This window comes from Aegilops tauschii, chromosome 3 (assembly GCF_002575655.3).
Source record: "Aegilops tauschii subsp. strangulata cultivar AL8/78 chromosome 3, Aet v6.0, whole genome shotgun sequence".
NCBI lineage: Eukaryota > Viridiplantae > Streptophyta > Magnoliopsida > Poales > Poaceae > Aegilops > Aegilops tauschii.
In genome coordinates, this window is record NC_053037.3 from 620,718,746 (window position 1) to 620,746,717 (window position 27,972).

At 44.3% G+C, this 27,972-nt stretch overlaps 2 protein-coding genes across 6 annotated transcripts; one reads left to right on the forward strand and one right to left on the reverse strand.

The window, feature by feature from the left end:
* Positions 1-950: 950 nt before the first annotated feature.
* Positions 951-6,989, reverse strand: LOC109754741 (wall-associated receptor kinase 5). 5 transcript variants are annotated; one of them, XM_073511373.1, is made up of 6 exons: positions 5,272-6,989; positions 4,997-5,155; positions 3,674-4,565; positions 3,130-3,579; positions 2,475-2,624; positions 951-2,403 (listed from the first exon to the last, which is right to left on the reverse strand). In XM_073511373.1, exons 3-6 carry the CDS (start codon positions 4,536-4,538, stop codon positions 1,178-1,180), a joined length of 2,691 nt encoding a protein of 896 aa, XP_073367474.1. In that variant the 5' UTR covers positions 4,539-4,565; positions 4,997-5,155; positions 5,272-6,989; the 3' UTR covers positions 951-1,177. The 5 variants fall into 5 exon arrangements, with proteins under 5 accessions (XP_073367474.1, XP_045089926.1, XP_045089925.1 ...); XM_045233991.2 differs by having other exon boundaries at positions 4,654-5,155; XM_045233990.2 differs by having other exon boundaries at positions 3,674-4,570; positions 4,654-5,155.
* A 2,173-nt stretch (positions 6,990-9,162) lies between these two features.
* On the forward strand, positions 9,163-10,412 carry LOC120962126 (uncharacterized). Its single transcript, XM_040386061.2, has 3 exons — positions 9,163-9,690; positions 9,766-9,942; positions 10,020-10,412. The coding sequence occupies exons 1-3, from the start codon at positions 9,556-9,558 to the stop codon at positions 10,203-10,205; spliced, it is 498 nt and encodes a 165-aa protein (XP_040241995.1). The 5' UTR covers positions 9,163-9,555; the 3' UTR covers positions 10,206-10,412.
* Positions 10,413-27,972: the final 17,560 nt, after the last annotated feature.

A 27,972-nucleotide genomic window follows, 5' to 3' on the forward strand; every position in this document is an offset into this window, starting at 1 on the left:
CGGCGTGATAGAGAGAAGCGAGCAAGCGAGAGCGCCAACTTCTTCGAGTTTGTGCGATGGTGGAGAAGGCTGCGGAAAAATGGGCGCAACTTCCTAAGTCCCTAACACTTGTTGGTTCTCTTCAGTTCTGGTGATCTCAAAATCCACTTGTTGCCCTCAAAATCCAAATCAATCCGTTTACAGGTGCGTTTCTTGTTAATTTCTTATTTCAACCTGTATCTCGAATCAGTCTCCAGCGGTCTGAATTTTTTGCTTCGGTATGCCCTCGGTTGCTAAAATTGGGGATGAGTTCAGTTACTGTTAGTAGCTGTTGTCAGTTAGCTTATCTTCCACTATGCTGGACTGAAGATTGCCAGACGGCTGCCGGGGTTGATGGGGGCGGCATCCACAATCGATTGCGCTTGTGCAGTACCGTTCCGCATACAAACGATGCCCACCTGCCGGTGAGTTTCTGTGCAGACTGACATTTTTTTATGCGGTAGCTTTGGCTTCTCTGCTCAAATGTTACCACCAGTTTGCACGGCAAGGGCTTTCAGTTGTGCAGTTCTCCATCTAAGCTTGGCATGAATTTCCTGTCATTATAGCAATGAACAAGTCACATCGTATCATTTGGCTTGTGGTTCATGGGAGAGAACCCAATGCCTGGGATTGTTTTGACATCCTCGATTTCAGCATACAAAACACGCATTCAATTCTTTCGACGCCTTTGCTGTTTGACACTGGAGGTACAGCTTGGATAAGGACAGCAGCGGTGTGATGGACCCCAACGAATTTTAGAGTTGGATATATATAGTGCATTCTCCTTCTGTTTCCCGAACATGTATCTGAATGCCTGTCATATTTGCGCCGAGAGAAAAAACTTGAACCATATATTTGTACTAAAAGAAACGCTGAGAAAACACAGCAATGTACTAATGGCGGCAACGACAAGACAGCATGAGTGCCAAAATCATTGCTAATATAATCCACTACATCTCTTCTAATCATCTCAGGGTAACAAAATTTAGTCTACATATATCACCAAGCATAATTCCAACCGAGAAACTGATAAAATCATGATGCCTGAAATCATGACTTATTACAGTACCAACCTAACTAGCCTGTAATACAGGTTCTAGGAACAGTTCACAAAAGAGGGAAATAAATTATCCATTATTAATAAGCTCAATAGCCTCATCTAGCGTGGTAGGCTAGCAGATGACAAGAACTCTGCCTCCAAGCTATAGCGTCGTTGGCTACCACCTGGCTGTGCGGACAATTGCCGAGCAGATCTACTCCTTTGAGTTAACGACCTTGGTTGCATATGTTCTCCATTTCTCGGATCAGGCTGAGATGAGTTCATCCGTTTTGCCCGTAGAGTCTGCAGTTCTGTCTCAACCTGTTTCATGGTTGGTCTTTCTTCGCCGTGTAGCCTCAAGCACCGCTGTGCAAGAGAGGCAACACCATTGATCTCTTCCTCTGTTGCCTCCTCAAGCACCTGAGAATTAGCAATATCTGTGATTCTTCCCTCATTGAACTCCTGGAGGAAATAGTTTGACAAACTTTTGACTGTGCCTGATTCACTTGTAAATATAGGCTTCATTCTGAGAAGCAACTCCACTAGTACCACACCAAAACTGTACACATCGCTCTTCCCGTTCAGCTGCCTGGTATGGAAATACTCTGGATCTAAGTACCCGAATGTACCTTGCACGTTCGTCACAATATGTGTTTGATCGACAGGAACCAATCTGGACGCGCCAAAATCTGACACTTTAGCCGTGTAGTTCACATCCAAGAGTATATTTGAGGATTTCACGTCACGATGGAAGATTGACATTGAAGCTGAAGAGTGGAGATAAGATAGAGCTCCTGCTGTTTCCAGAGCAATCCTCAAATAATCACCCCAAGATAAGGAAAAACCATCACTTGCATCTGCATGAAGAACTTCAGACAGTGAGCCGTTGGATACATAATCATACACCAGTAGTGGAACCTCGGTTTCGAGGCAACATCCAAAGAGCTTCACAATATTTCTGTGATTTATCTGAGTGAGGACTGCAACCTCATTGATGAATTGACTGATCTCAGACTGCTCAATGACTTTCGACTTTTTTACTGCAACAACACGCTGATCAGACAATATGCCTTTGTAAACCATGCCATGGCCCCCACGTCCAATGATACGTGTAGGATCAAAGTTGTTTGTTGCCTTCTCTATCTCTTCTAACGAAAATATCTTAGTATTCTCATTTGCAGATTCATCAGATGATATCAATGTTTCCAGGAGAAGACCTTGGTTCTTTCGGAAATAGTTCCTCCGTAGTTGCTTTTGAACATTCTTTTTCCACCTGCGAGTGAAAAGTACTGCACTGGAGCTCAAGAGTAGAACGCCGAAACCACAGGACAGCCCAATAATTATACCTGCAGGCAAGCTCTTTTAAGTTTCTTTTTCTATCTTTTTTATCATGAATGTAACAATAATGTAGTCTTACCTAAGAGTAGATGCTGTTGTTTTGTCACAGTACATTTCATTTTTGATGGATCATACTCAGTCTTGCGAGGACATTCAGTACAACTGAAACTTCCTTCGGTATTATGACAGACCCCTTTACATTTGTTCGGATCAAGGCACTCATCAATGTCTGCAATTAACAGAATCTTATAAGATGCGTTGACAAAATATGTACTCCCTTTGATTCACAATTACTGTAGAACATCAGCATGGTTACCATATACATTTTTGAAAAATGTGTTGTTTCAAACAGAAATAATTATATATAATGAAAATATATTTCACTATTAATCTACTATATCAATTCCCCATGTTTGTAATTTTTTCTATATTGATGGTCAAACCTATTTTTTTGGAATGGCACTAATTCTGAAATTGCTTATATCATGAATCATCGGGAGTAACATGGAGCACATCAGCCAATTAAATGAAACATAAATGAATGATAAACAAACTAGAGGTGGTGCAAATATCAATGTATGATAGTAATTAACATGCAGGTACATTAATAAAACATGCCTTTTAATACATATGTACAACTTTCTTTTGGAGTATTATAATTAAGAAATATCTAACAATACACATTTCTGCAGCTATAGGGGCTGTACCATTTGTAACCTAGAAAGAGGGAGTACCTTGACAACCATTTTGGATGTATGGATTTCCTTGGAAGCCATCAAAGCATCTGCAGCGGTAACTCGTCATCACTTCATCGCTTACTTCCACACACTTGCTGTTGATACTCACACAAGCATATCCAGACCTATTCTGTTGGGCCTCTGTGCAATTTAGATGAGCAGCAACCCATTTATTAAGCACAAATGACCCATATGCGGAAACATGAGTGTCTTCGAATCCCTGCTCAGAATCATCACTGGTGACATTTAAGGTCCCTTCGTTGACATTTATGTCACTGACCTTGCCCTCCCCCAACATGACCAGGGCAGCTGATGACGTCACATTTGTGCAGTTGAGGTGAAACTCTTCCCTAGCGAAGCAGCCCTCTTCAAAGCCGAATGGGAATTGCACGCTAATGTTACCACACCAGCGGGTACAGTTAGCCCTGCTCGGAATTGGATTATACCCTAAATTGATGAGTAAAAGGTTAGCATGTATCATTGCGCAAAATGCCTAATAGCAGCTGTATGTTGTTCGCTTCATTAGGACAAACAAAGTTACCTTTCTCATCGGTGGAGCAGCCATGTGGAATGTAGGGGTTGCCTGAATAGCCGTCATCGCAGATGCAGTTGTAGCCACTTGTTGGTGCACCGTATAGATCGTTCTGCCTGCACTTGGCATGCTCGCTGACACAGGCAGCACAGGTGGGCTGATCCCCTAATTTCCATGAGAGCTGTGAGCCATCAGCACTTATGCTGATTTTATCCCACAACTGGGAGGCCTGGTTGGAGGTCGTGCTGATGTTTTTTGTGTTGTGGCGGTAGACCAATTTGAACTGATAAGTGCTGGCATAGCTTTCGTGAATATAGCCACAGCATCCAATTCCATTACAGTTGTGCATAGCCTCCATCTCTGTGATTTCTGGGTCTGAGCACATTGTTGTGCATATTGAATTGGTGTCATTCCCTTCCTCAGAGTACACCTCTAGGCCGCAACCAATGAAGGCTAGAACAAAGGAATCAATATCGAAGGACCTCCCAGGCGGTTCCAAAGAGAAATAGTAGACACTCACACCAGATTTCAGGGTGATGGTATGCGAAAAGGAGACCTTGATAAGAGCATCGTCAAAGTTGGTCACCTCGGTGATGCCGTCGAACAAGAAGAGCCTGGGGGGCTGACTGGTGTTGTTGCAAATGAGGTTGAAGTCAGGTCCACGGGAGCACCTGGATCCGATGCCAAAGGGATAGCCGAAGCTCACACTGCCGCAGCTCGTCGGGCAGCCATGGAGCGTGCCACCGGCACGGGATGGTTGCGCCCAGTTCCCCTCTGGGTTCTGCTGGCCTGTTACAACTCCGGATGCCAGAGTTGTTAGCTTTCCCAGTGACCCGAGCACCAATAGAGAAAGCATCAACGGGAAGATTTCCATGATCAATCTAGAGTTCTACACTACACCCTGCACTAGAAAAATTCAGGTCAGGCAGCGGTGCCTTCTCTTCTAGGTATCCTTTGCTGCATATATATAGCAATGGTTACAAACTTACAGTTGACCCAAGGATGACCGGAAGAGGATTCGTGTGAATGTGGATTTGGATGCTGTGTGCTTGGATGGCATGTGAAAGCAGATGATCAATCATGCTGCCCATGTGGATGTGGATGTGGATGTGGCAGTGGTGTACCTTGATGGGATGTGAAGGAGAAGACCAGGACCATGACCTTAGCAGGTCGGTCCACTAAAGGGGCTAGTCTAAGTCTGTTCCTGACAAACCACGTTACACAGTTCACTTGTGCATTCTGTGGGCTCCCAAAGGTTTGCTCTACACAAGAAAGTTCATGCCAACATTGAGAGGAAATTACAGTATGTAAATGGGGGACGAGGAATCGTACCATGCAACCTGTTGTGAATGCCATCCTGCTCGTCAACAATGGAAGCCGGCTAAGCAATCTTCAGTCCCCACCTGGTGAAGAATCTTCAGTCCTTCCAACTGGCACCTAGTAACAGTAACTGAACTCCATCCCCATTCAGCTGTTGTTTCCTTAATTAAGCTGCAACCAAGAAGAGCACCGAGTGAAAATTGTGAACACTGCTGATAAACTACAGACAAGGAATCAATCAGAAATCAATATTTCAGAAGACGGAAAAAACAGAGTAGAACCAATGCCTGAGGTTGCTTGGACACCGCTCAATCTTTCAGCTGGCGTATCCAAAGGAAAGAAATGGGAGATGGCGGTGGAGAAGAGAGCAGATTCCGCCATGGACGACGAGCTGCTGTGCACGGTGCGTTATCAGGAGCCATGGTAGAAATAGAATGGAGGGATTTTAGGGGTAGGAGGAGAAACCAAGGCACGGCGGCGTCAGGCGACGAATATAAGCTAGGTTGGATGGGGTTGGGCAGCGGTGGAGGTGGCGAGGCGGGCCCGGGGATGGTGGCGGAGCAAGACGGTGGGCGGACCGCCGTGATAGAGGAAGAAGAGAGATTTTTTGTTTTGTTTTTTGAGTTGAGAGGAAGAAGAGAGAAGACGCATTGGGTTGGGCCCTCGTCATTTAGTCCAGTCTACGGGCCGAGTGTTGATTAAAACCCATACTGCGGGTTACGCTGCTTCTGCTTCTGTAGTTTCTTCTTGTGCGTCTGCTTCTCGGTCCATTTTGTCGAACAACCTTTTTCCTTCTTAAAGTCAAAGAAGTATCTGGAGTGCATGATTATTTTAGGTGTAAGAAAAAAATGAATAATTACCAATGTATATAATATTGATGAAGAGTTTGGCCTTAAATCACTTTCTGAGATAGCAATTCTAGAGTATTACTTAGCGAGGTTAATCAAAGGTTTGTCGAATCGTTATCTCATATATCTTGCATGTCCCAGGTTCAACAATAATACTGCATCACATGCATATACTTGGTATTGAAATAACAACACTCAACTCAACTTGCACCAACTCAAACAGAAAACTCGCAACAAAGTGTATCTTGTATTTTATATAATTGGTTCTATCTGTAGTCTGCATAAAATAGTTATCATGTGCTTAGAAAAACAATATCACTTGCAATAGATATTCATGGAAATTTGTGCATCATGTTGTTTCCTTGGTTTAGTATCCACAGTTTTGTAGGAATGAGCAATTCAACCACAAAAGTAGTAGTGACTTTTACGGACGCGGACGAGGAGCACATGGAGACACACCTCCCTGTAATCTGAACCACAATCGATGTCCATTGTGATGCAGATTGAAGTCAATTTGTGTTTCCCTATTGAACCAATACATTTGTAGAGAAGTAAAAGTGAGTTAATGGGTACAACGCAGGACATGATTTTTGAATATGCTAATGCTATGCTGGAAGTAAATATGCATTGACTTTGTGTCCACACATGATTAATTCATGTGTGTTGGCAAATAAAGGATGTCAGGTAGTTATTACTACGTAATGAATGTGTTGGAGCTCACAAGTATGCCACGGTTTAATAAATGAAACCAAACGACAGTATGCAATGTAATTAGTGTTAATTTATCTTTGTTGGACCATGAAGATAAATGGGTACATACAGCTGCACCGATAAATCAGCAGGCAACGTCAATACTAAAATAATCTTTTATAGCAAAAGAAGTGGCAGAAATCACACATTTGACCTGTGGGCTAAATCAAATCACGATCTGACCTGGTCACGAAAAAAATTCACATAACAGACCATTTTGGGTGGCGCCCAACAGCCGGGCGCTGCACTGCACTATGCAGCGCCTTCGGCTAAGGCGTCGCACGCCCGGCCAGCGTGGCAGCCCGGGGCCAGGTGCGGCCCCACAGCCAGCTGTGCAGCGCCTAAGCGCTAGGCGCCACATAGTGTAATGTGCAGCGCCTAGCGCTTAGGCGCTGCACATTGACTTAAGCCGCATCGGGCCAGCCCTCCCAGGCAGTTCTTCCCCTCTCCAGGAAGTTGCTCTCTGGACAGAGAGCAGCGGCGGCGGCGCCCCATCGGACCCCCCCCCCCCCCCCCCCCACATTCCTCTCAGATCTGAAGATTTGATTCGTGGATTCGATCTCCAATCCCTCCTACTAGGTAAACTCCCCCGTTCCCTTTCTTTTCCTCCGTAAATTTGTTGCCATTTAAGAGATTTGTTCAAGATTTGGTGGAACCCTTGATTTGCTTGATTTTCTTGATTTAGGATGTGTAGTAATAGTGGTACTACCGTAGTGTTGTTCATTAGTTCACAATATATGATTCTTGTTAGTGAAACCCTAGATTGTTTAGTTTTTTTAGATATATATGAGATGCCTATTTTTGTAGACATATATGTGATGTTTAGTTTTTTGTAGATATATATTAGATGTTTAGTTTTGTAGACATATATGTGATGTTTAGTTATTTTTAGATATATATTAGATGTTGAGTTTATTTGAGATATGAGATGTTGAGTTTTTTTTAGATATATATATGAGAATTTACAATCATTTATTCATTGTGTGAGAAGAACATGTTGAGATTGTTGTAGTTGAACACATATGAGATGTTTAGTGTATACCGATATTTGAGATGCAAATGAACTCATATATGTTTATTGTTTGAACTTTGTAAGGATGGTTTGGCTTCTCGATGATGTCTACGACACACAACACCGGGTCTACATGATGCGCGAGAAGGAGATGGTAATAATGAGTACTCTAAATATTTTGCGAATTTGCCTTTAGTTGAAATTGACATGCCCTAAGATTTATCATTACTTGTTTTTTGCAGAAGCTTGAACCTCTGAAGATTCGGTATCACGGGGTCTCTGGCCCCGCCATGCCCTACGATGAGCGGTACACACCCTACATCCAGGAGCCAGGACTCCTCCCGTGGATTCAGTTGGTCGGCCGGTCCACGCCGAACCTCAACGCTCCACTGGTGACCTCTCTTGCTGATCGATGGAGGCCGGAGACACACAGTTTCCATCTTCGGACTGGGGAGATGACCATGACGCTCGAGGATGTCGCCTTGATCACCGGGCTTCCTATTGACGGGAAGCCTCTATGTATGAGCACCGATTCTGATGGGTGGCGCGAGCAGATGATTGCTCTTATCGGTATGGCTCCTACCGAGGCTGAGGCTGATGTAGAGGAGGGAGAAGAGCCAAAGAAGAAGGAAAGGAAAGCAGCTGGAGCTGCTTTCACGTGGATTCATACAAACTTTGTGCATTGCCTTGCGGATGCCACTGATGATGTGATATAGACACATGCTCGTGTCTATATGTGGTACGTTGTCTCGAGGACTTTGCTTCCTGACTCGACAGGCAAGAACGCTCCATGGATGTTGCTGAAGGCGTTGACCGTCTTCGATAGTGGATGGAGCTGGGGTTCAGCGACTCTTGCTTACTTGTACCGACAGTATTTGTTTTGTTTTGCTATCGAGTCATTTCTTCATTAGCAAATGCAACCTTGCTGTCAAGTTAACATTGTTTTCTTTCATATGCAGCTGGACGATGCGTGTTGCAGGATCACAGATAAGGCAGGCATTGGTGGTAATATGCTTCTGCTTTCTGTATGGAGCTGGGAGCGTTTGCCTGTTGGACGCCCGAAGAGCGTCACGTTTAAACCTTGGGATGAAGAAGGCGAATTACGGCGCCCCACTTGGGCTTACAAGTGGGATGTGGTATCCGAGATGACGAACGATGTCAGTCTCATGTACCAAAAGTACATTGCCGAGTTGGACACGATTACGCCTGAGCAGGTAAGGAGGTCATTACTTCAGTCATTTCTCATGCTTGCTTGAAAAATAGTCATCAATTTTGCATTGTTGCCCTATTTCATAGGTGGTATGGTAGCCATATGACGCGGGTGAGAGCTTTGCATACACCGAGGAGTTCCGCGTCAACTCGATGTGCTTGCGGGATAAGGATCTTCGGCTTATGCGGTGCCCACTGATATGCAACTGGGCGGTTGAGTTTCATTTGCCACATCGCGTGTATCGTCAGTTTGGTCTGTTCCAGCCTCACCCGCCGGATTGGGTGGACACGGACAAAGCACTTCATAGGTAAGAGAGCATGTCTGCGTATTGACTAAGCATCGGCACTCCTTTTTTTGATTTTACTAATGTTTGGTTTTGTACCATGTAGGTTGGACAGGAGAAAGCAGCGGAAGATAAAGGACTGGGACAAGCATCATGCACAGTATGTTACCTGCTTCCATCTTAGTGTGGAGCAAGCTCGTAACAGTGCACGCGCCCAACTTCGTGAGCATAACACTTGCTTTCGATAACTACCTACGATGGTTTCTTGGAAGTACTCGAGTTGAGATATGCCGGCCGGCATACAATGATGATATTCTTGAAGAGCCCATAAACTTTGAGGATGTATCGAAGCGGCGGTACAACAAAGATATCAAGGAAGGGCAAGGAGTTCCTACTGTTCCGGTCATTAACTATGTAGGAAAGTGTTCCCTTCTTTACTTTCCCGTTGGCCGTATTACACCTGTTTGAATGGCTAACGCGTTCATTCGTTCTCATCCGCAGCGCGACCAGATCAATAAATCAGCTGATGAAAGCGAGTCTATTCTGGAGAAGACTTCGGTTGGAGAAGGAAATGATGATGGTTCACTACGAGCATTCCTCAAGGTACATATCGCATTCACGTGTCCATGTTACATATGTTGTGGAGTTTGATATCTTATACACTTGAACATGTTACAGCGTCAGGCCAAGAAATTAAGGCGGTTATCGAATCTTCTCCGTTGCCGTGATCCCGAATTTGATGAACCTCCAGCCTCTAGGTCTGGTACACCATCAGACCCCTTATCTCACCATCAGGGGGACGATGTGAGTTCCTCACATGCTTATCTGGATGATGAGGGTGTGGTCACCCAAGAGGTATGCCTAATCCTTTAGATGTGATTCTTATTTGATTACGATGCCGGTCTTTACCATATTGTTTCATTGTGTGATAGGGCGATGACCTTGATGATGACATGACTTTGGCGAACGCTCAAGTTCGGTCCGCATATATGTTGAAGCCTAGGCAACCCATACGCCGATACACGCCCACCGACTTTGACAACAGAGGCAACCCAAAGGTGGTCGTAGGGACCTCGCGGATGGCTACCTTGGATGATGAGGCTGAGGAGGAATTGTAGGAAGAGGAGGCTCGTCCTAACAGGAAGAAGAAGATTGCCTGCAGGCGTGGCACCAGGACCATGCGCGGAAGGCATCAGTGACCTTGTAGCCGTTACATTAGGTTGACGAACTTGTGAGGTTATGTCATATGTTGGTGAACTCTTATTAGTGTGGTCATTGTGTTTGCGAACTTGTAGTAATGTTGAATTGTCCTAAACTATGTGATGTTCAAGTTATTAGTTATCTTTGTTGAGTTTCTGCAGTTTACAGCAGTACATTCATATTATATCTTTGTTGACTTCAGTTTGCTGCAAAAAATGCATCAAGTTACTGCATTTTAGCAGTTAACAGCACTGCAGCGCCCAACACTGCATTATACAGTGCAGCGCCCAGCACTCAAGCGTTGCACTGTATAATGCAGCGCCTGTACCCTAGGCGCTGCACATCTGGCTATGCATACAAAAGCATTGCAGTACTGGCCATACCCAAAAAATGCTAAGTCACCGTGCAGCGCCCTAGAGCTAGGCGCTGCACTCTACTGTGTGACGCCTCTGTCTTGGGCGCTGCACTGTAGAGTGCAGCGCCTATGCTCTGGGCGCTGCACAGCTGTTTACTGCTATTGACTACAAATGGCAATTCACCGGAACATCCCAACACTTACAATAATTTGAGCATCACAGCAATTTGAACAAACACAAATTTTATGACTTATGAGTTCATCACTTAAGACAATTCAAACATTACTACGACATAGTTCATGACACATTCATTAGAAATAACAATTTTGCCTAGTACGACATAGTTGACTAGAAATGGCATGTTGCCCTAGAACAAAGTTCATGACAAATACGGCATGGATACATCCGGTTTCATGACTAGTGCACCGAAGCGAAGTCCCTACTGAGTAGATCGAGGCCATTTCCCCTTCTTGTCACATGCGGAGTCCTCCTGTTGCGCCTCGCGAGCCTTTGCAAGCTTTCTTGCCCTCTCCTCCGCACGAGCAAGTTTCGCTTGGCGTGCCCTCTCCATCCTCTCCTTCTGACGACACTCTTCCTCCAAGCCTCTTTGAAACGATTCTTCGAACCGCCGCTGCCGCCTAAGACAATCTTGATATTGGTCCTTTTGGACATCTTCTGGCACTTCATGATCTATCCACGTGAAGTACTTGCACAGAGGAGGCGGTGACTGCATACAAATTTTTTGTTAGTGTTGACACCCATTTGAGAGTAAAATTTGACTTTTCGAGCTTACCGGTGGTTGGTCATAGGCGTTAGTTGGAAGTGCACGATCATAAGCATAGTTCGGGCATACAAAATATCTCCGCCCTTCCGTCCATGATTTGTTTCGGTCGGTGGACACCTTCACCTTACAAACATCGCCACATCAACATGGCGGGATGTTGACATCTTTCTCCTTCACCTTGTCCAAAGATGCGTCCTCCCACTTGTTCGACATGTCTTCTTGGTTAGCACACGGTGGCCTCGTCATGGAACCGGATGAAGCCATGCCTACAAAACCGAGAATTCTTGGTTAACCCTAACCCCCACTTAAGAATAACCACAACCCTAACCCTAACCATAACCATAGCATAACCCTAACACCAACAACAAACACACATAACCCTAACCCTAGCATAGTATAAAGCCTAACCATAACCGTAACACAAACATCAACACAAATTTCCAAATCCAAGCCAAAACTAGGGTTTCCCTAAACTAGCAAGATTTGATCAAATCTGACATTTTCTATGGATGAAAACGAGGGGATCGGACGAGATTACCTTCTGGGAGGGGTTGGCTTCGATATCCATGGACAATATCTCCGAATCTGACAAGGATTTGAGAGGGGGAGAGAGGAGGGCAGAGGGGAGGCACTGAGCTTCGGGTTTGTGTGTGTGTGTGGGGGGGGTGGGGGTGTGTGGGGTGGGGATGGGTGGGAGGGGGTGAGGGCAGCATAAGATTCCATATGTGAAGCGCCTAAGAGCTAGGCGCTGCACATTAATGTGTGGCGCCTAGGCCATGGGCGCTGCACTACTGCATATGCTACTGGATACCTTCTGTGTCTCTCTGGACTGGCATGTCCAGGTGTGCAGCGCCTAAGTTCTAGGCGCCACACTACACAGTACAGCACCCAGCCCTTAAGCGCTGCACATCTGGACATGCCAGTCCAGAGAGCAACAGAAGGTTTCCAGTTGCTTTTGCCACCAAAAAATCGCTAAGTCAGGGTGCAGCGCCCAAGTTCTAGGTGTCACACTGCACAGTACAGCGCCTAGGTATCGGGTGCTGCACAGTATAGTGCGACGCCTAGGTCTTAGGCGCTGCACCCTGACTTAGCGATATTTTGGGTGGCAAAGCTACTGGATACCTTCTGTTGCTCTCTGGACTGGCGTGTCCAGATGTGCAGCGCCTAAGGTCTAGGCGCTACATAGTATAGTGTGGCGCCTAGCTCTTAGGCGCTGCACTGTCTGTTGTTTTCAAATAACAAGTGCTGTTTTTGTTTTGTGGTTCAAATAGATGTCATACACACTATAAGTGATATCACATATAGTAGTCCAAAACACAGAAAGAAGACATAGTCATACACACATAGCACATAGGACCACACATTATAGTTCATAAGGTCACATGGTAGCACATAGGACCACACATTATAGTTCACAAGGTCACAGAGTAGCACACATTTTATCACACATTTTTGCGTCAAGCAAGGTCCTCTCTTCTTCTTCTTCTTCTTCTTTTTTCGACATCTCACCTCCCCCCTCCGAGTCCTCCACCCCCTGCATTGTTGCCATACCTACGAAAATGGCAACTTAATAGGTAGTCGCACTATGCAAAATGACAATGACAACATAAATAACAAGATAATAGTAAGTTACATACGACAATGGTCCATTGAGCCAAGAAAACATTCCTCCACTACGACCACCACCAAGGCCTAGGCCATCACCACGACCATAGCCACCACCAAGGACTAGGCCATCACCACGGCCTCTACCACCACCGCGGCCTCTAGCTGTAGGAGATATGCCCTAGAGGCAATAATAAATGATATTATTTATCTCCGAGTTCATAATTATGTTTATGTTCCATGCTATAACTGCAATGATTCTCGAGTCTACAATATCCACGAGGCTCGGAGGAAGACTCAAATGCACGTGTGGAATAATAAACGGTAAGAAGTATTCCTAGTATGGCCTCTAAGACTAGCTCAAGTGTTGCATGATGATTCTGTTTTCCTGGTCATGGGCATGTCTATGCCAGCAACTTTGAGGGCACAATGTTAAGAGAACATTTGTGTTGAATCGACCTGGATTGATGTTATGCTATGAGATTCATTCGTCACAAGTTTATTGGTACATAACACAGAGATGGTTAACGTTTGCATGATTCCTTAGACCATGAGAGTATCGAGTTTCTTCATGCTTGCTTCATGAACTTTGGGGTTTGTTAAACGTCATCCGTAAATGGGTGGCTATTACGGCGGCTTACGGGTTCATGGAAAAGTGTGTCAAGTAACTTGATAGCTCAAGATTGGGATTTGCTCCTCCGACGATGGAGAGATATCTCTGGGCCCTCTCGGTGTTACGGTATCCATCATCGTCTGGCCAGACACTTTGTGATTTGATCACGGGGATGCCGGAACACGATAACGAGAAAAGAGAACAATACCGGTAACGAGGTAACTAGCATAGTGGACAAGTTGTTGATCCACGGGAATGCCAACATGTCTCACCTCGGGTATTTGTAACATATCGCGAAGCAACAGGAATAGCACACGGCAACTGGAGGTTCACTCGAATATTTATTCGTGTGGGTATAGGGGTCAATATGGGTGTCCACGGCTCCGATGTTGATCATTGATCGGAAGGGGTTCCGGGTCATGTCTATACTTCACCGAACCTATAGGGTCACACGCTTAAGGGTCATCTATCTGCTGAATTCTAGACAGGGAGTCTGAGAGAAAATCACCGAAAAAGTTTCGGACAGCGGAATCGTACCGCAGAGAGAGGTCATCGGATAAGTTTCGATGATACCGAAAAGTTGTTTCGGGATACACCATTAAGTCAAATTGGTTTCGGCACATGCCTGATAATTCTTGGAGGATGCCAGAATCATTCTGGAAGCTTTTTGGAATTTTCTAAGATAAAAACCGGAAATGTTCCGGAGCTGCCGGAGCCACTTCAGATGCGTTTCGCAGATGAAAATCACTAAAACCAGAATTGTTTCGGAACGCGTTGAAAATCATTTTAGTGGGTACTGGAAATGTTCTTAGCCCACATAAATATTTTCAGTTCAATCAGACGCTGAAAAATGTCGTCGTGAATAGTGAAAATCAGCTTTATGGTTACTTTATGGAAAGCCACCTTTTGGGGCTTTGCTCCAAAAGATCTTGGGGATGACATGGATGGATAGGAGCCATTTTTTGGGCCCCTCATGGGGGTGTGGCCGGCCACATGGGGTATCCCCCCTTGGGGACCCTCTTGTTCCTTGGTTTCACTCCTAGGTCCTTGTGGAAGGACTTCATTCATGTGCATTTTGGGTTTTTTGTGAAACTACCCTACCCCCTTGGGATTTCCTGTAAATAGAGGTGGAGGGGCAGCCCTCCACACTCATCCCTTGCTCTCATACACATGCCATGCATTATCTGGCTTCTTCTCTCCCTCCCACGAAAAGAGTTTCGTAGAGCCGTAAGGCTGTCTGGGTTCCGGCAGGAACTAGTTCTGGACGGCGAAGCCCTGCCGGATAGATGACACCGTATGTGTGCAACTCTGTAGAGAGATCGTAGTTTCGGTCTTAGTTCGTGAGTGCCTCCCGAAGGGCTGTCCGTGTGACCGTCCGAGTTTCGAAGGTCCTCCCGAAGGGCTGTCCGAGTGACCGTTCGAGTTTCGAAGGTCCTCCCGAAGGGCTGTCCGCGACACCGTCCGGGGGGGCTGTTCGACCGCCTCCCGGAGGGCTGTCTGAGGAGCAGATGAGGGTATACATCCTCGCGGTTGGGAGGTTGTAAATCCTAGCTGCGGGGATCTGCACCGCCGATCGTCATCGACTCTACTTCCCGCTGCGCTACGAGTCGGTAACGAAAAAGATCAAACCATGTATGCAGTCTCCATAGTGGTCCTGGGCTGGTGCGTAGGTCGGAAAATTTTTGTTTTCTGTCGCATTCCCCATCAGTGGCATCAAGAGCCGTGCTATGCGTAGATGCAGGTTTCGATCTAGAATACATGGAGATGTATGGGTATTGCATAATATAATTAGGTAGTGGATGAGATCTATTGCTGAAAATTATTTATGCGGGTGACAGATGAAATCTGTTACCCGAGGTTCTTCTTGCTTCCCTAGAATTTGCGTTTGCTCAATCTAGAGACAGCATGGTGGAATTTGACAAAGTTCTGGCAATCCGTGATCCTGATTGATCATGGAAGTGCTATCAGTTCTTTGGGTTCTGCCGTAGTCAAAAGAAAGATGAAATTCGCAGATGAAAGGGCATTGCAGATATGATCTGCACGGGGGTCATGCGTATGACGAAGTTTAGTATGGGGCTCGAGATTTAATTATCCCGTGTTTCATACACCCCGAGATGTTAATCTAGCAACTTGAATAATCATACTTGATGATAAAACGTTGGTCGCTGCGGTTTAAGTTAAAACCTTAGAAGCCACGTAAAATAAATTTTGCATAAACCGATTAGAGGCGTCTAACTTGGTTTTGCAGGATGTGCATATGATGTGGTATAGCAGTGCTCATACTAATTCGATTATGTATGAGATGACTATATGATGTAATTTGATTAACATGACCTGCGTGTCATGATTCGGCATGATGGTTGGAGCCATATGATTGCACTTTAATGACCTGCGTGTCAACCTTGTTGTAATGCATTATTTTGTTAGCTATAGAGATAGCAATATTATCTGGTGCATCGACAAGGTGGTGGCAATCTTCGCGAAGGTGAACACCGACGCGAATGCCGAAGACGAAGAAATGAAAGACTTCTCCGTCAGAAAGGGCTATACCATATCATGCTATTATGAATTGCCTGAGATGTTTATCCCTTATGATGCACCCTTCTTGATTGCGCGGTAGTCGCTTTTATTAGGGTGATCTCTCACTTAAAATACCAAGTAGTTAGTGTTCTCCCAAGTGTAGCACCGTCACGGCACCTATCTTTTCGGGGTGCGCCGTGTCACACGGGTACGAACGATTAGAGAAGTGTGAGGCGGGTGAGTTGAGACCTCGCAGCGAGATCACTTGGTTGTCTTGACGTTCAGGCATGACCGTCATGAGCTCGGAACACACGCATCGAAAGATGAACAAGAGTCACATAGAGATGTGATTGGCAAGTTGGCCTACCGGTTGAGATTTTTCGTCATCAGTGGTGTTACACCAATGGCGAACAATTGAAATGTGGGTCTTGTATCACTCACAATCAATTTTGAGAGATATTGATTTGAGTGGGAGCGCACTGTTGAATTAACATGTTTAATTCTTAGTGCAATTAATTATGAACATTGTCTAAGTGTTATATGCAAAATAGTTGTAGAATAATGGCTCGCGTTTCCACCTTCCCTGTTAAAATTGAATAGCTGTTAAATATCTGGTTAAAACTTTACCATTGGTACCGTATTATGAGGATTGTCCTCAAAAGTGCCGAGAAGGACTTTGTCCTATCGCATGCTTTCCGTATCCTCCCGCTAATGCTATGGATCATGTGACTCTCGTCCTTTGATCCGAAAGCTAGAATTCTGTTACGGTCAAGTGGAATATGTTTGCTTCCATGAAACCCAAACTTCGAAAGTTGGGATAGTTATATGATATTCATGGAACTGAAAATTATTTTCAGATACAAACAAAGCAATGTTTGTTTGCAAGTATTAGTAAAAGTGTTTACTATGCATTTGACTGTTGGGAAAGGGATCCAGAAGAACGCCTGTCATATAATGAAAGGTGAATAAAACAACAACTTAAAGAGAAAGGAAGTGTCCAAAGGGTGTTAGTATGACTTACACGCCTAGGAAGTCCGGGGCTAATGCCACTCTTAAGTTGGGTGCTTCTTTTGAGAGTAGGAGAAATACTAAAAGTTAAACTGCTAGAAGTATAAAGGCAAAAGGAAAGAAGACTGGAATATCCAGCTCATGTATGAATGTCATACAAGTTTTTGATGTATAGAAGGCTGGTCAAAGATATAGTTCTTGCGAATTATGGTTAAACATGTTAATCACTAATTCTTGGGTATTGTGAGTTCATCACAAAAATGCCCGCTCGATTGCATTCTGTTGCAACTCGATGTAAGAACTACTATGGCCTGAAAGACTAGCTAGAAATGAGGTTAAGGTATACACAGGGAACATAGTAAATGTTACTATACCTTCCATCGGTGTATTGCCGTCTGTATTTATTTTCATAATTCATTTAGAGTTTTACAAACTCTATCCCATTGCATAAGGCATCTTGCAAGAAGGTTGTTCATAAGAGAACTTTTTATGTTCGATGTTATGAATAACACAAGGGCCATACTTTCATTATGAATGAGATGTATGTTATGAATATTGATAATAATACAATACCTCTGGGTTTACTTTCATAATTCATTTTAGAGTTTCATACACTCTAGCCCATTGCACAATGTTTGTTGCAAAAGAGTTGTTCATAAAAACAACAATTGTTGTTAAGTATTATGAATAACATAAGGGCCATACTTCCATCATCGATGGGACGTATGTTATGAATATTGAGGGTAATATGATACATCCATAACACTGACGCTAAATGTCGCAAGACTAAAAGAATACCACACAAGTGTGGCACTACATTTGGTCACATTGGAGAAACCCGCATGGAAAATTCCATTATGATGGATTTTGAAGTCCTTTTGATTTTGAATCATCTGACACTTGCAACTTTCCTCCGAAAAGTGAAGTGACTAAAATACCGTTCCCAGGCCATAAGGAACGAACAACAAACTTATTAGTGATCATACATTTGATGTGTGTAGTCCGATAAGTGTTGTTAGTGGTGGATTTATTTATCTTCAGAAATGACTCAAGTAGATATACGGATATTTACTTGATGAGACGTAAGTCTGGATCTTTTGAAATCATTCGAAAGGTTCTCAAAAATGAAGTAGAAGTTATTGTAACAAGAAAATTATGTTTCTGCAATTTGATTGCACAAAGGAATATTTGAGTTACATGTTTAGCGAATGTCTGATGAGTTGTGAAAGGGGTTTCATAAACTTGCACCTCCCGGAACACCACTGCAAGTGGAAAGTCCGTGGAGATGTAATCAAACCATTTATGACATGGTAAGGTCAAAGATGACATAAATAAATTTGCCATTATCCTTTTTAAAGTGATGCTTTAGAGACTGCGGCTTTTACACTGAAAAGAGCTACATCGGGTCTGTTGAAATGAAGCCATGGTATGGTACGCCCAACCATGTTGTATCTTTTCTTAACATTTGGAATATGGGGCTTGTGTAAAAGGTTACAAACCTGTTCCAAATCAGACAAGTGCTACTTTGTAGGTTATCCCAAGTCATTGGGTATTCCTCCCTCACTATACCGAGGCAAATAGGTTTGCCACAAAGAACGGTATGCTTTTAAAGAGAATGGTTCTTTCTAAAAGGTGAGTGGGAGAATAGTGCAACTCGACGAGATAAACAGTATCTTCATCAGATCAAAGGAAAAAGAGACCTTGGAAGTAATTCCAGAGTTTCCTACTGCGACTGATACGGAAGTCTCTACAATAAAATGTATGAACTTCGGTCGAACTTGCAGCTGAACCACGTAGGCAAGGCTCGTACAAACCTCTCAGGTGCGCAAACGAGATATTGTTGTTAGACAACATTATACCTACGATACACAAGGAAGCGTTGATGGGCCCTGACTCCAGAATTGGCTAAATGCCAATACAATCCGAGTTAGTTTCAACATAAGTGATTCAAGATTAAAACCTTGATGCACCTTTCGGAAGACTTAGAGTCTAACGAATATTTATGGAACTTAAAACTGATACGGATAAAAATGTTTTATCCATAAAGCTCGACTTGTTGAAATAACAAGTTCAAGAGTTGACTACGATGAGGTTGTTTTCATCGTAGCGATGCTTAAAGTCGGTTCGGGTTGAACTAGCAATTAATACATATTTCAATCATGAGATATGAAACATGGATGATAAAAGGATTTCCATCTGATGGAAATGAAAGCTAGGACTTGTATATGATACAGTCCAAAGTAATTTGTCGATCCAGAGGATGCTAGTAGGTATGCAAACTTCAGAGTTCCAGCAATGGACAGAAGAGAGCAAAATGGAGTTGGAATCTTCGTGTTTTGATGAAATGGTCAAAGGGGTTTTGACTTCATCAATGGGTAACGAAGATGCTTGTAATTCAAGAAAGTAAGTGGGAGCGTAATAATATTTCTAAAAACCTTATGTGCTTGGCACATTGGTAATTGGAAATAAATTTCTTGACACAAATTAGGACTTCATTTGAAAATAGTTTTTCGATGAAGGGCTTACGCTAAATAGCCTCAATATTAGGCATGATGATCTATGGAGATAGATTTACCTAATGGGGCTAAGCAATGAATACATATTGACAAGATGCTAAAACCTTTTAGCATTTAAAACGCCAAGGAGTGATTCTTGCCAAAGTCACATGGAAAGAGTTTTTGCAAGACTCGGTGTCCCAAAACACTGATGAGTAAAATACATGATGCAGATTCCACACACTTTTGTGTTTGGATTAATCATGTATTCCATGGTATGTAAAACAACCAGATATGTCCAATACTCCCAAGGTGTTGCGAGTATGGATACCAAAGTGATCAAATTACTGATCATGGGACAACAGTGAAAGATGTCACAGAGTACTAGAGTAAGTACTGATGACATGGTTTTCTCGCAAGCAGAGATCATGAAGAGTTCGTTGTAAAATGTTACATCGATAGAGTCTTCATCTTTTCTCCATGCGATTTTCGATTTAAATTAAGGGTTTTGTGTAACACACAATGTGGTGGCACAGTTAGTTGGATGTTCAAACTAGTTACTGTGGCAAATTCTATAACAAGGGTTAAGTATGTTGACGCTTTAGAAGCGACAAAGAAGATGTTGAATCATATAGTTCATTCATGAACTTAGTATAGTTCCAAGATGGCTTTTGACAATGGGACACTACTGCAGGTAGTTGCTCCATAACTCAGTCTGAGGAATCCAGGTTCGACCTGTGATTCACATACATACAAAGCCGAGTCCACACAAAATATGAGTTTTGTGAAAACGTGAAAACGCGAGGACATGCAAAGATACACACGGAACTGAAGTCGTCAGATCCGTTGGACATCAGGCTATACCACACGCGAAGCATATTTACACCGGTGTGCCACAGGTGTGAAGTGCATTAGCATAAGCTAGATTATTGACTCTAGTGCAAGTGGGAGTCTGTAGGAGATATGCCCTAGAGGCAATAATAAATGATATTATTTATCTCCGAGTTCATAATTATGTTTATGTTCCATGCTATAACTGCAATGATTCTCGAGTCTACAATATCCACGAGGCTCGGAGGAAGACTCAAATGCACGTGTGGAATAATAAACGGTAAGAAGTATTCCTAGTCTGGCCTCTAAGACTAGCTCAAGTGTTGCATGATGATTCTGTTTTCCTGGTCATGGGCATGTCTATGCCAGCAACTTTGAGGGCCCAATGTTAAGAGAACATTTGTGTTGAATCGACCCGGATTGATGTTATGCTATGAGATTCATTCGTCACAAGTTTATTGGTACATAACACAGAGATGGTTAACGTTTGCATGATTCCTTAGACCATGAGAGTATCGAGTTTCTTCATGCTTGCTTCATGAACTTTGGGGTTTGTTAAACGTCATCCGTAAATGGGTGGCTATTACGGCGGCTTACGGGTTCATGGAAAAGTGTGTCAAGTAACTTGATAGCTCAAGATTGGGATTTGCTCCTCCGACGATGGAGAGATATCTCTGGGCCCTCTCGGTGTTACGGTATCCATCATCGTCTAGCCAGACACTTTGTGATTTGATCACGGGGATGCCGGAACACGATAACGAGAAAAGAGAACAATACCGGTAACGAGGTAACTAGCATAGTGGACAAGTTGTTGATCCACGGGAATGCCAACATGTCTCACCTCGGGTATTTGTAACATATCGCGAAGCAACAGGAATAGCACACGACAACTGGAGGTTCACTCGAATATTTATTCGTGTGGGTATAGGGGTCAATATGGGTGTCCACGGCTCCGATGTTGATCATTGATCGGAAGGGGTTCCGGGTCATGTCTATACTTCACCGAACCTATAGGGTCACACGCTTAAGGGTTATCTATCTGCTGAATTCTAGACAGGGAGTCTGAGAGAAAATCACCGAAAAAGTTTCGGACACCGAAAAGTTTCGGACAGCGGAATCGTACCGCAGAGAGAGGTCATCGGATAAGTTTCGATGATACCGAAAAGTTGTTTCGGGATACACCATTAAGTCAAATTGGTTTCGGCACATGCCTGATAATTCTTGGAGGATGCCAGAATCATTCTGGAAGCTTTTTGGAATTTTCTAAGATAAAAACCGGAAATGTTCCGGAGCTGCCGGAGCCACTTCAGATGCGTTTCGCAGATGAAAATCACTAAAACCGGAATTGTTTCGGAACGCGTTGAAAATCATTTTAGTGGGTACTGGAAATTTTCTTAGCCCACATAAATATTTTCAGTTCGATCAGACGCTGAAAAATGTCGTCGTGAATAGTGAAAATCAGCTTTATGGTTACTTTATGGAAAGCCACCTTTTGGGGCTTTGCTCCAAAAGATCTTGGGGATGACATGGATGGATAGGAGCCATTTTTTGGGCCCCTCATGGGGGTGTGGCCGGCCACATGGGGTATCCCCCCTTGGGGACCCTCTTGTTCCTTGGTTTCACTCCTAGGTCCTTGTGGAAGGACTTCATTCATGTGCATTTTGGGTTTTTTGTGAAACTACCCTACCCCCCTTGGGATTTCCTGTAAATAGAGGTGGAGGGGCAGCCCTCCACACTCATCCCTTGCTCTCATACACATGCCATGCATTATCTGGCTTCTTCTCTCCCTCCCACGAAAAGAGTTTCGTAGAGCCGTAAGGCTGTCTGGGTTCCGGCAGGAACTAGTTCTGGACGGCGAAGCCCTGCCGGATAGATGACACCGTATGTGTGCAACTCTGTAGAGAGATCGTAGTTTCGGTCTTAGTTTGTGAGTGCCTCCCGAAGGGCTGTCCGTGTGACCATCCGAGTTTTGAAGGTCCTCCGAAGGGCTGTCCGAGTGACCGTTCGAGTTTCGAAGGTCCTCCTGAAGGGTTGTCCGCGACACCGTCCGGGGGGGCTGTTCGACCGCCTCCCGGAGGGCTGTCTGAGGAGCAGATGAGGGTATACATCCTCGCGGTTGGGAGGTTGTAAATCCTAGCTGCGGGGATCTGCACCGCCGATCGTCATCGACTCTACTTCCCGCTGCGCTACGAGTCGGTAACGAAAAAGATCAAACCATGTATGCAGTCTCCATAGTGGTCCTGGGCTGGTGCGTAGGTCGGAAATTTTTTGTTTTCTGTCGCGTTCCCCATCACTAGCACCACCACCACGGCCAAAACCACCACCACCAAGGCCTATACCACCATCACCACGGCCAAGACCATCACCACGGCCTCTACCATCACCACGGACTCTACCAACACCATGGCCAAGTCCGTCACCACGGCCTCTACCACCATCACCACGGCCAACACAATCACCACGGCCAAGACCGTCACCACGGCCTCTTCTAAGACCTAGTCGACTCCCTCTTTGTTGCCTAGTTCCTCGTTGGCTTGGTTGATTTGATTGGTTTGGCACTTGGGCACTTGTTTAACTTGGTTGGCTACCATTTGCTTGGCTTGTGCTTGCATCATTTTTCTTTGATTTCTTTCTTGGTTTGGTACAAGTTCTAGTGTTGTGTCCCCCACCATTGCAATCCCCACAATGGGAGTGCTCACGAGGCTCTTGGAATTGGCCGGTGCCGGTTTCTCGACCGGCACCACGGCCCCATCCATCCATGTCACCTCTAAGACGCTTTGTCTGGCGTCTTCCCCGTCTAACGACCTTCAATTCCGGGTCCGGCCATAGTTGAACTCCATGATACTCCGGCCATTGTGATTGGTCCAAGTACGGCTGAAACCGGGGAGCCCATGTATTCTTGACAGTCATGATTGAGAACTCGGACTCCCGCACGGTAAGAGGGTGATTGACGTCCACATTCCTAACACGAGATGCGTTTAACAAGTGCGAGCATGGGAGATGAAGCAAAGATGGCCTCATGCAAGTGTAATTACACCGTGTTAGGGAGACCTTGAAAGCCCAGCCTCCGTGTTGGTGGCCATCGTTTGTGGTTCCTCTAGGCTCTTTCACTTCAAACATCCAATCGTTGTCGTCATATAGTACAGCTTCTTCGGAGTCTGCCTTTCGTGATTGAAATTCCAACCATTCTTCTACCTTTGGTGGGAAATTGTACTTGTGCTTATCCTTGTTCTCACCAGCAATCTGCTTATCCGTCTCCATTCAGTACTTCAAAAAGTATGCATTCATCTTGTCAAATGTGTATTGAACTATTGCCGTGACGGGTAATGCACGTACACCCTTGAGCACCTTATTGAAGCATTCTGCCATATTGCCTGTCATTTGACCGTACCTCCGGCCATCTTCATCGAAAGCGCGTGCCCACATATTCCTTTCGACAATGTTCCTATTGAGAAATTCAAGACCGCCGGGGTCAAGTTTCTTGTGTCTCAGCAATGCATTGAACAATGTGGCAAACCGCTTGTTGGTGAAAGCAAGACAACAATCTTGAAGATCATCAGCCAACTCCTTGATACCACATGCCCTATAGAAGTTTGCACAAAAGTGCCTCATGCACCATCGATGGTGCAACTTTGTATGTCCGGGAATGTCAACCACCACTGCATTTAGAATTCCAGGATGGCGATCCGATATGACACAAATTTCCCTTTCAGCCGTTAATACCCTTGTTCTCAGTTGACGCAAGAACCACTCCCAGTTATCATTGTTCTCCACCTCAACCAAAGCGAAAGCCAAAGGAAACACCCGGTTATTGGCATCACTTGTTATTGCAACCAATAAAGTGCCCTTGTATTGTCCCGTCAAGAATGTGCCATCAATGGCGATGACGGGCCGACAATGCTCAAAAGCCCTCACGCATTGCTCAAAGGCCCAAAATGCACGACCAAATACTCGGATGGTCCTCCCGTTGTGAATCAATGTTTGGTGCCCATGAGGCTCAACCACGTGAACCATGCCTGGGTTTGTGGCGGCCATAGCTAACAACAACCTAGGGAGTCAGTTGTATGCTTCCTCTCAATTGCCATACAACATCTTGAATGCGGCTTGCTTCGCCTTCCATGCCTTGCCGTACTTCACCTTGTAATGAAAGATGGCTTTCACAAGGTCAATGACACTCTTGATGCTCATTATTGGAAGTGTGGATATTTGGTTGGATAACCTATAAGCAATGAACTCGGACGTGAGTTGTCTGTGTTGTTGGTACACAAGCTTGCCATCCGCATTCTTGTGTCGGCACATGTGACTTGACGTACAACTCACTATGCGCCAAGTGGGACCTCCTTTCCATGGCCTTGCACGCACAATCCATGGACATCTTGGCACTTCACATTTAACCGTGTAACGCACTTTGACGTCCGAGTTGGCCACTTTATGTGGACGATAATGCGTAACCGAGTAGTTGTCGAGCCACATCTTCAATTCCAAGAAGGATTGAAACTCACAACTAGGATATATCCCGTTCTTGCCGTCTTCCAAATCACGGTGAGAACTTGGCCTAGCTCCAAGAGATATACATTTGCCACCATCTACAATGGCTTCATCCGCGAGACTAAGATCCTTGAACGATGGTGTCTTGTGATCCCGCCCGAATACCTTGTTAAATGCTTGGGCCTCCTTGGGCTTGAATCCCTCCTCATCAACTTCTTCATCGGGACCATCGTCATCGGAGTCCGATGCATATGCGCGTGAAAAAGGAAGGATTGGTCCATTGTCTCTTGCACATGATATTGCTCGAGATCACCCACATTGTTGTCATGGAGATCAACTTCGTTGTCATCCTCCTCGCACTCATAATTGTCCTCTTCAAAAGCTTCATTCGGGTTGTTTGAAACCGGGCTCAATGTTGGCCAAACTTGTTGCGTCAAATGAGGTTCACTAACTTGATCTTGGTTCATGGGTGGGGGAGTACTAGCAACCAACGGGGAGGGGTCCCGGTTCAAATCCAAATGCAAACTAGACTCAACCTTCTTGGAGGCAAATAACTCAAGAGCCTTGTCTAGAGATTCCGCAACCGTCTCCTTGTATGCAACCCAACGTTGCTCCGAGTTCACATGCATTGTCTTCCAACGGATGTGCATTCCAAAACCAACATTATGCCTTCCCTCGAACTCAACAACATCACTTGGGTCCACCCAATTCAAATACTTCCTCACTTGTTCCAAGACATCCGCATAGCTAGGACTACTCTCAAACACCAAGTCAAGCTCATCCGGGTCCGGCTCAACATTGCCTTTCAAAAAGGCCTCTTTATCCACATGATGAACATAAACACATGTTCTTCCCATCCCTACAATAATCAAAAACACACATATATCAAGTAAGGACTTAACAAAATATTTGCACAAAATACATAACCCCTAACATATATATGAAACAATAAGCCTAACCCCCACTTAACAATAACCACAACCCTAACCATAGCATAACCCTAACACCAACATCAAACACACATAACCCTAACCCTAGCATAGTATGAAGCCTAACCATAACCCTAACACCAACATCAACACAAATTTCCAAATCCAAGCCAAAACTAGGGTTTCCCTAAACTAGCAAGATTTGAGCAAATGTGACAATTCCTATGGATGAAAACGAGGGGATCGGAGGAGATTACCTTAAGGGAGGGGTTGGCTTCGAACTCCACGGTCAAATACTCCGGATTTGCAAGATTTGAGAAGGATTTGAGAGGGGGGAGAGGGGAAGAGAGGAGGGCCGCAAGGCTTAGGGATTGGGTGGGGTGGGGGTGGGAGCGGAGAGAGGGTGGGGCCAGCCTAAGTGACAAACAGACTGTGCAGCGCCTAAGAGCTAGGCGCTGCACATTACAAGTGTGGCGCCTAGCTCTTAGGCGCTGCACAGCTGACTGCGGGGCCGCACCTGGCCCCGGGGTGCCAAGCTGGCCGGGCATGCGACGCCTTAGTCAAAAGCGCTGCATAGTGCAGTGCAGCGCCCGACTGTTTGGCGCCACCCAAAATGGTCTGTTATGTGAAATTTTTTCGAGACCAGGTCAGATCGTGATTTGATTTAGGCCACAGGTCAAATGTGTGATTTGGTTTAGTATCCACAGTTTTGTAGGAATGAGCAATTCAACCACAAAAGTAGTAGTGACTTTTACCGATGCGGACGAGGAGCACATGGAGACACACCTTCCTGTAATCTGAACCACAATCGATGTCCATTGGGATGCGGATTGAAGTCAATTTTTGTTTCCCTATTGAACCAATACATTTGTAGAGAAGTAAAAGTGAGTTAATGGGTACAACGCAGGACATGATTTTTGAATTGCTAATGCTATGCTGGAAGTAAATATGCATTGATTTTGTGTCCACACATGATTAATTCAGGTGTGTTGGCAAATAAAGGATGTCAGGTAGTTACTCCCTCCGTTCCTTGATATAAGGTGTATAGATTTTTGAGAAAAAATCCAAAATATAAGGTGCATTCTGTTGCACCACTCGTTTGGATATTTTTTTAGGGATTTGATTACATTTCCCTATATTACGCAAGCTCCTCTATTTTCTAATGTCAATTAGTCCGGTGTAATCTCACCCAAAACTTGTGAAATTTTCCCTCCATATGCGTTCTTTAATTTCCGTGCCAAAAACTATATACCCTATATTTAGGAACGGAGGGAGTACTACGTAATGAATGTGTTGGAGCTCACAGGTATGCCACGGTTTAATAAATGAAACCAAACGACAGTATGCAATGTAATTAGTGTTAATTTATCTTTGTTGGACCATGAAGATAAATGGCTACATACAGCTGCACCGATAAATCAGCAGGCAACGTCAATACTAAAATAATCTTTTATAGCAAAAGAAGTCCTGAGATTAGTATAAGTAAACTTTGTAGGATTATATCATTGGGTTCTCGCGTATTCACTAGAAATAAAAAATAGAACGACATAATTTCGCATAATTTGTACCATGGATTTTCCAAGAACTACAATATTGGCATTCTCATTCTTTTTTTATTTGAAATCTTAACAATCATGAAATCCGGAATTTACTTTAATTATCCCATGACGAGATTCTTAGTTTATAAAAGGCACATAACTTCATGGAAATATATTTGATTTCACATTTACTAAATCTTGGAAATTATTTAAATGCATTAAACATAAATTATTTTTAAAGTTAAAACGATATTATAGTCTTAAAACTGGTACAAAAAAATAAACTTGTGAAGGATATTTTTAAAGTTCAATAATATAGCATTTCAAAAACTTGGGACAAACTAAATATTAGATGTGTTGCATCATTCAAAACTCTGGGGTCAACAAAATCTGCACGCATGTGGTTCACCAGTTAATGATGATGTTGTGGTTGGTTGCTAGGGGTTGGCGCGAGAGCATGGGATGAGTGGACCAGGAGGGGGACAGTGTGTGCAGTGAATATTTCCTTATATCTTCCA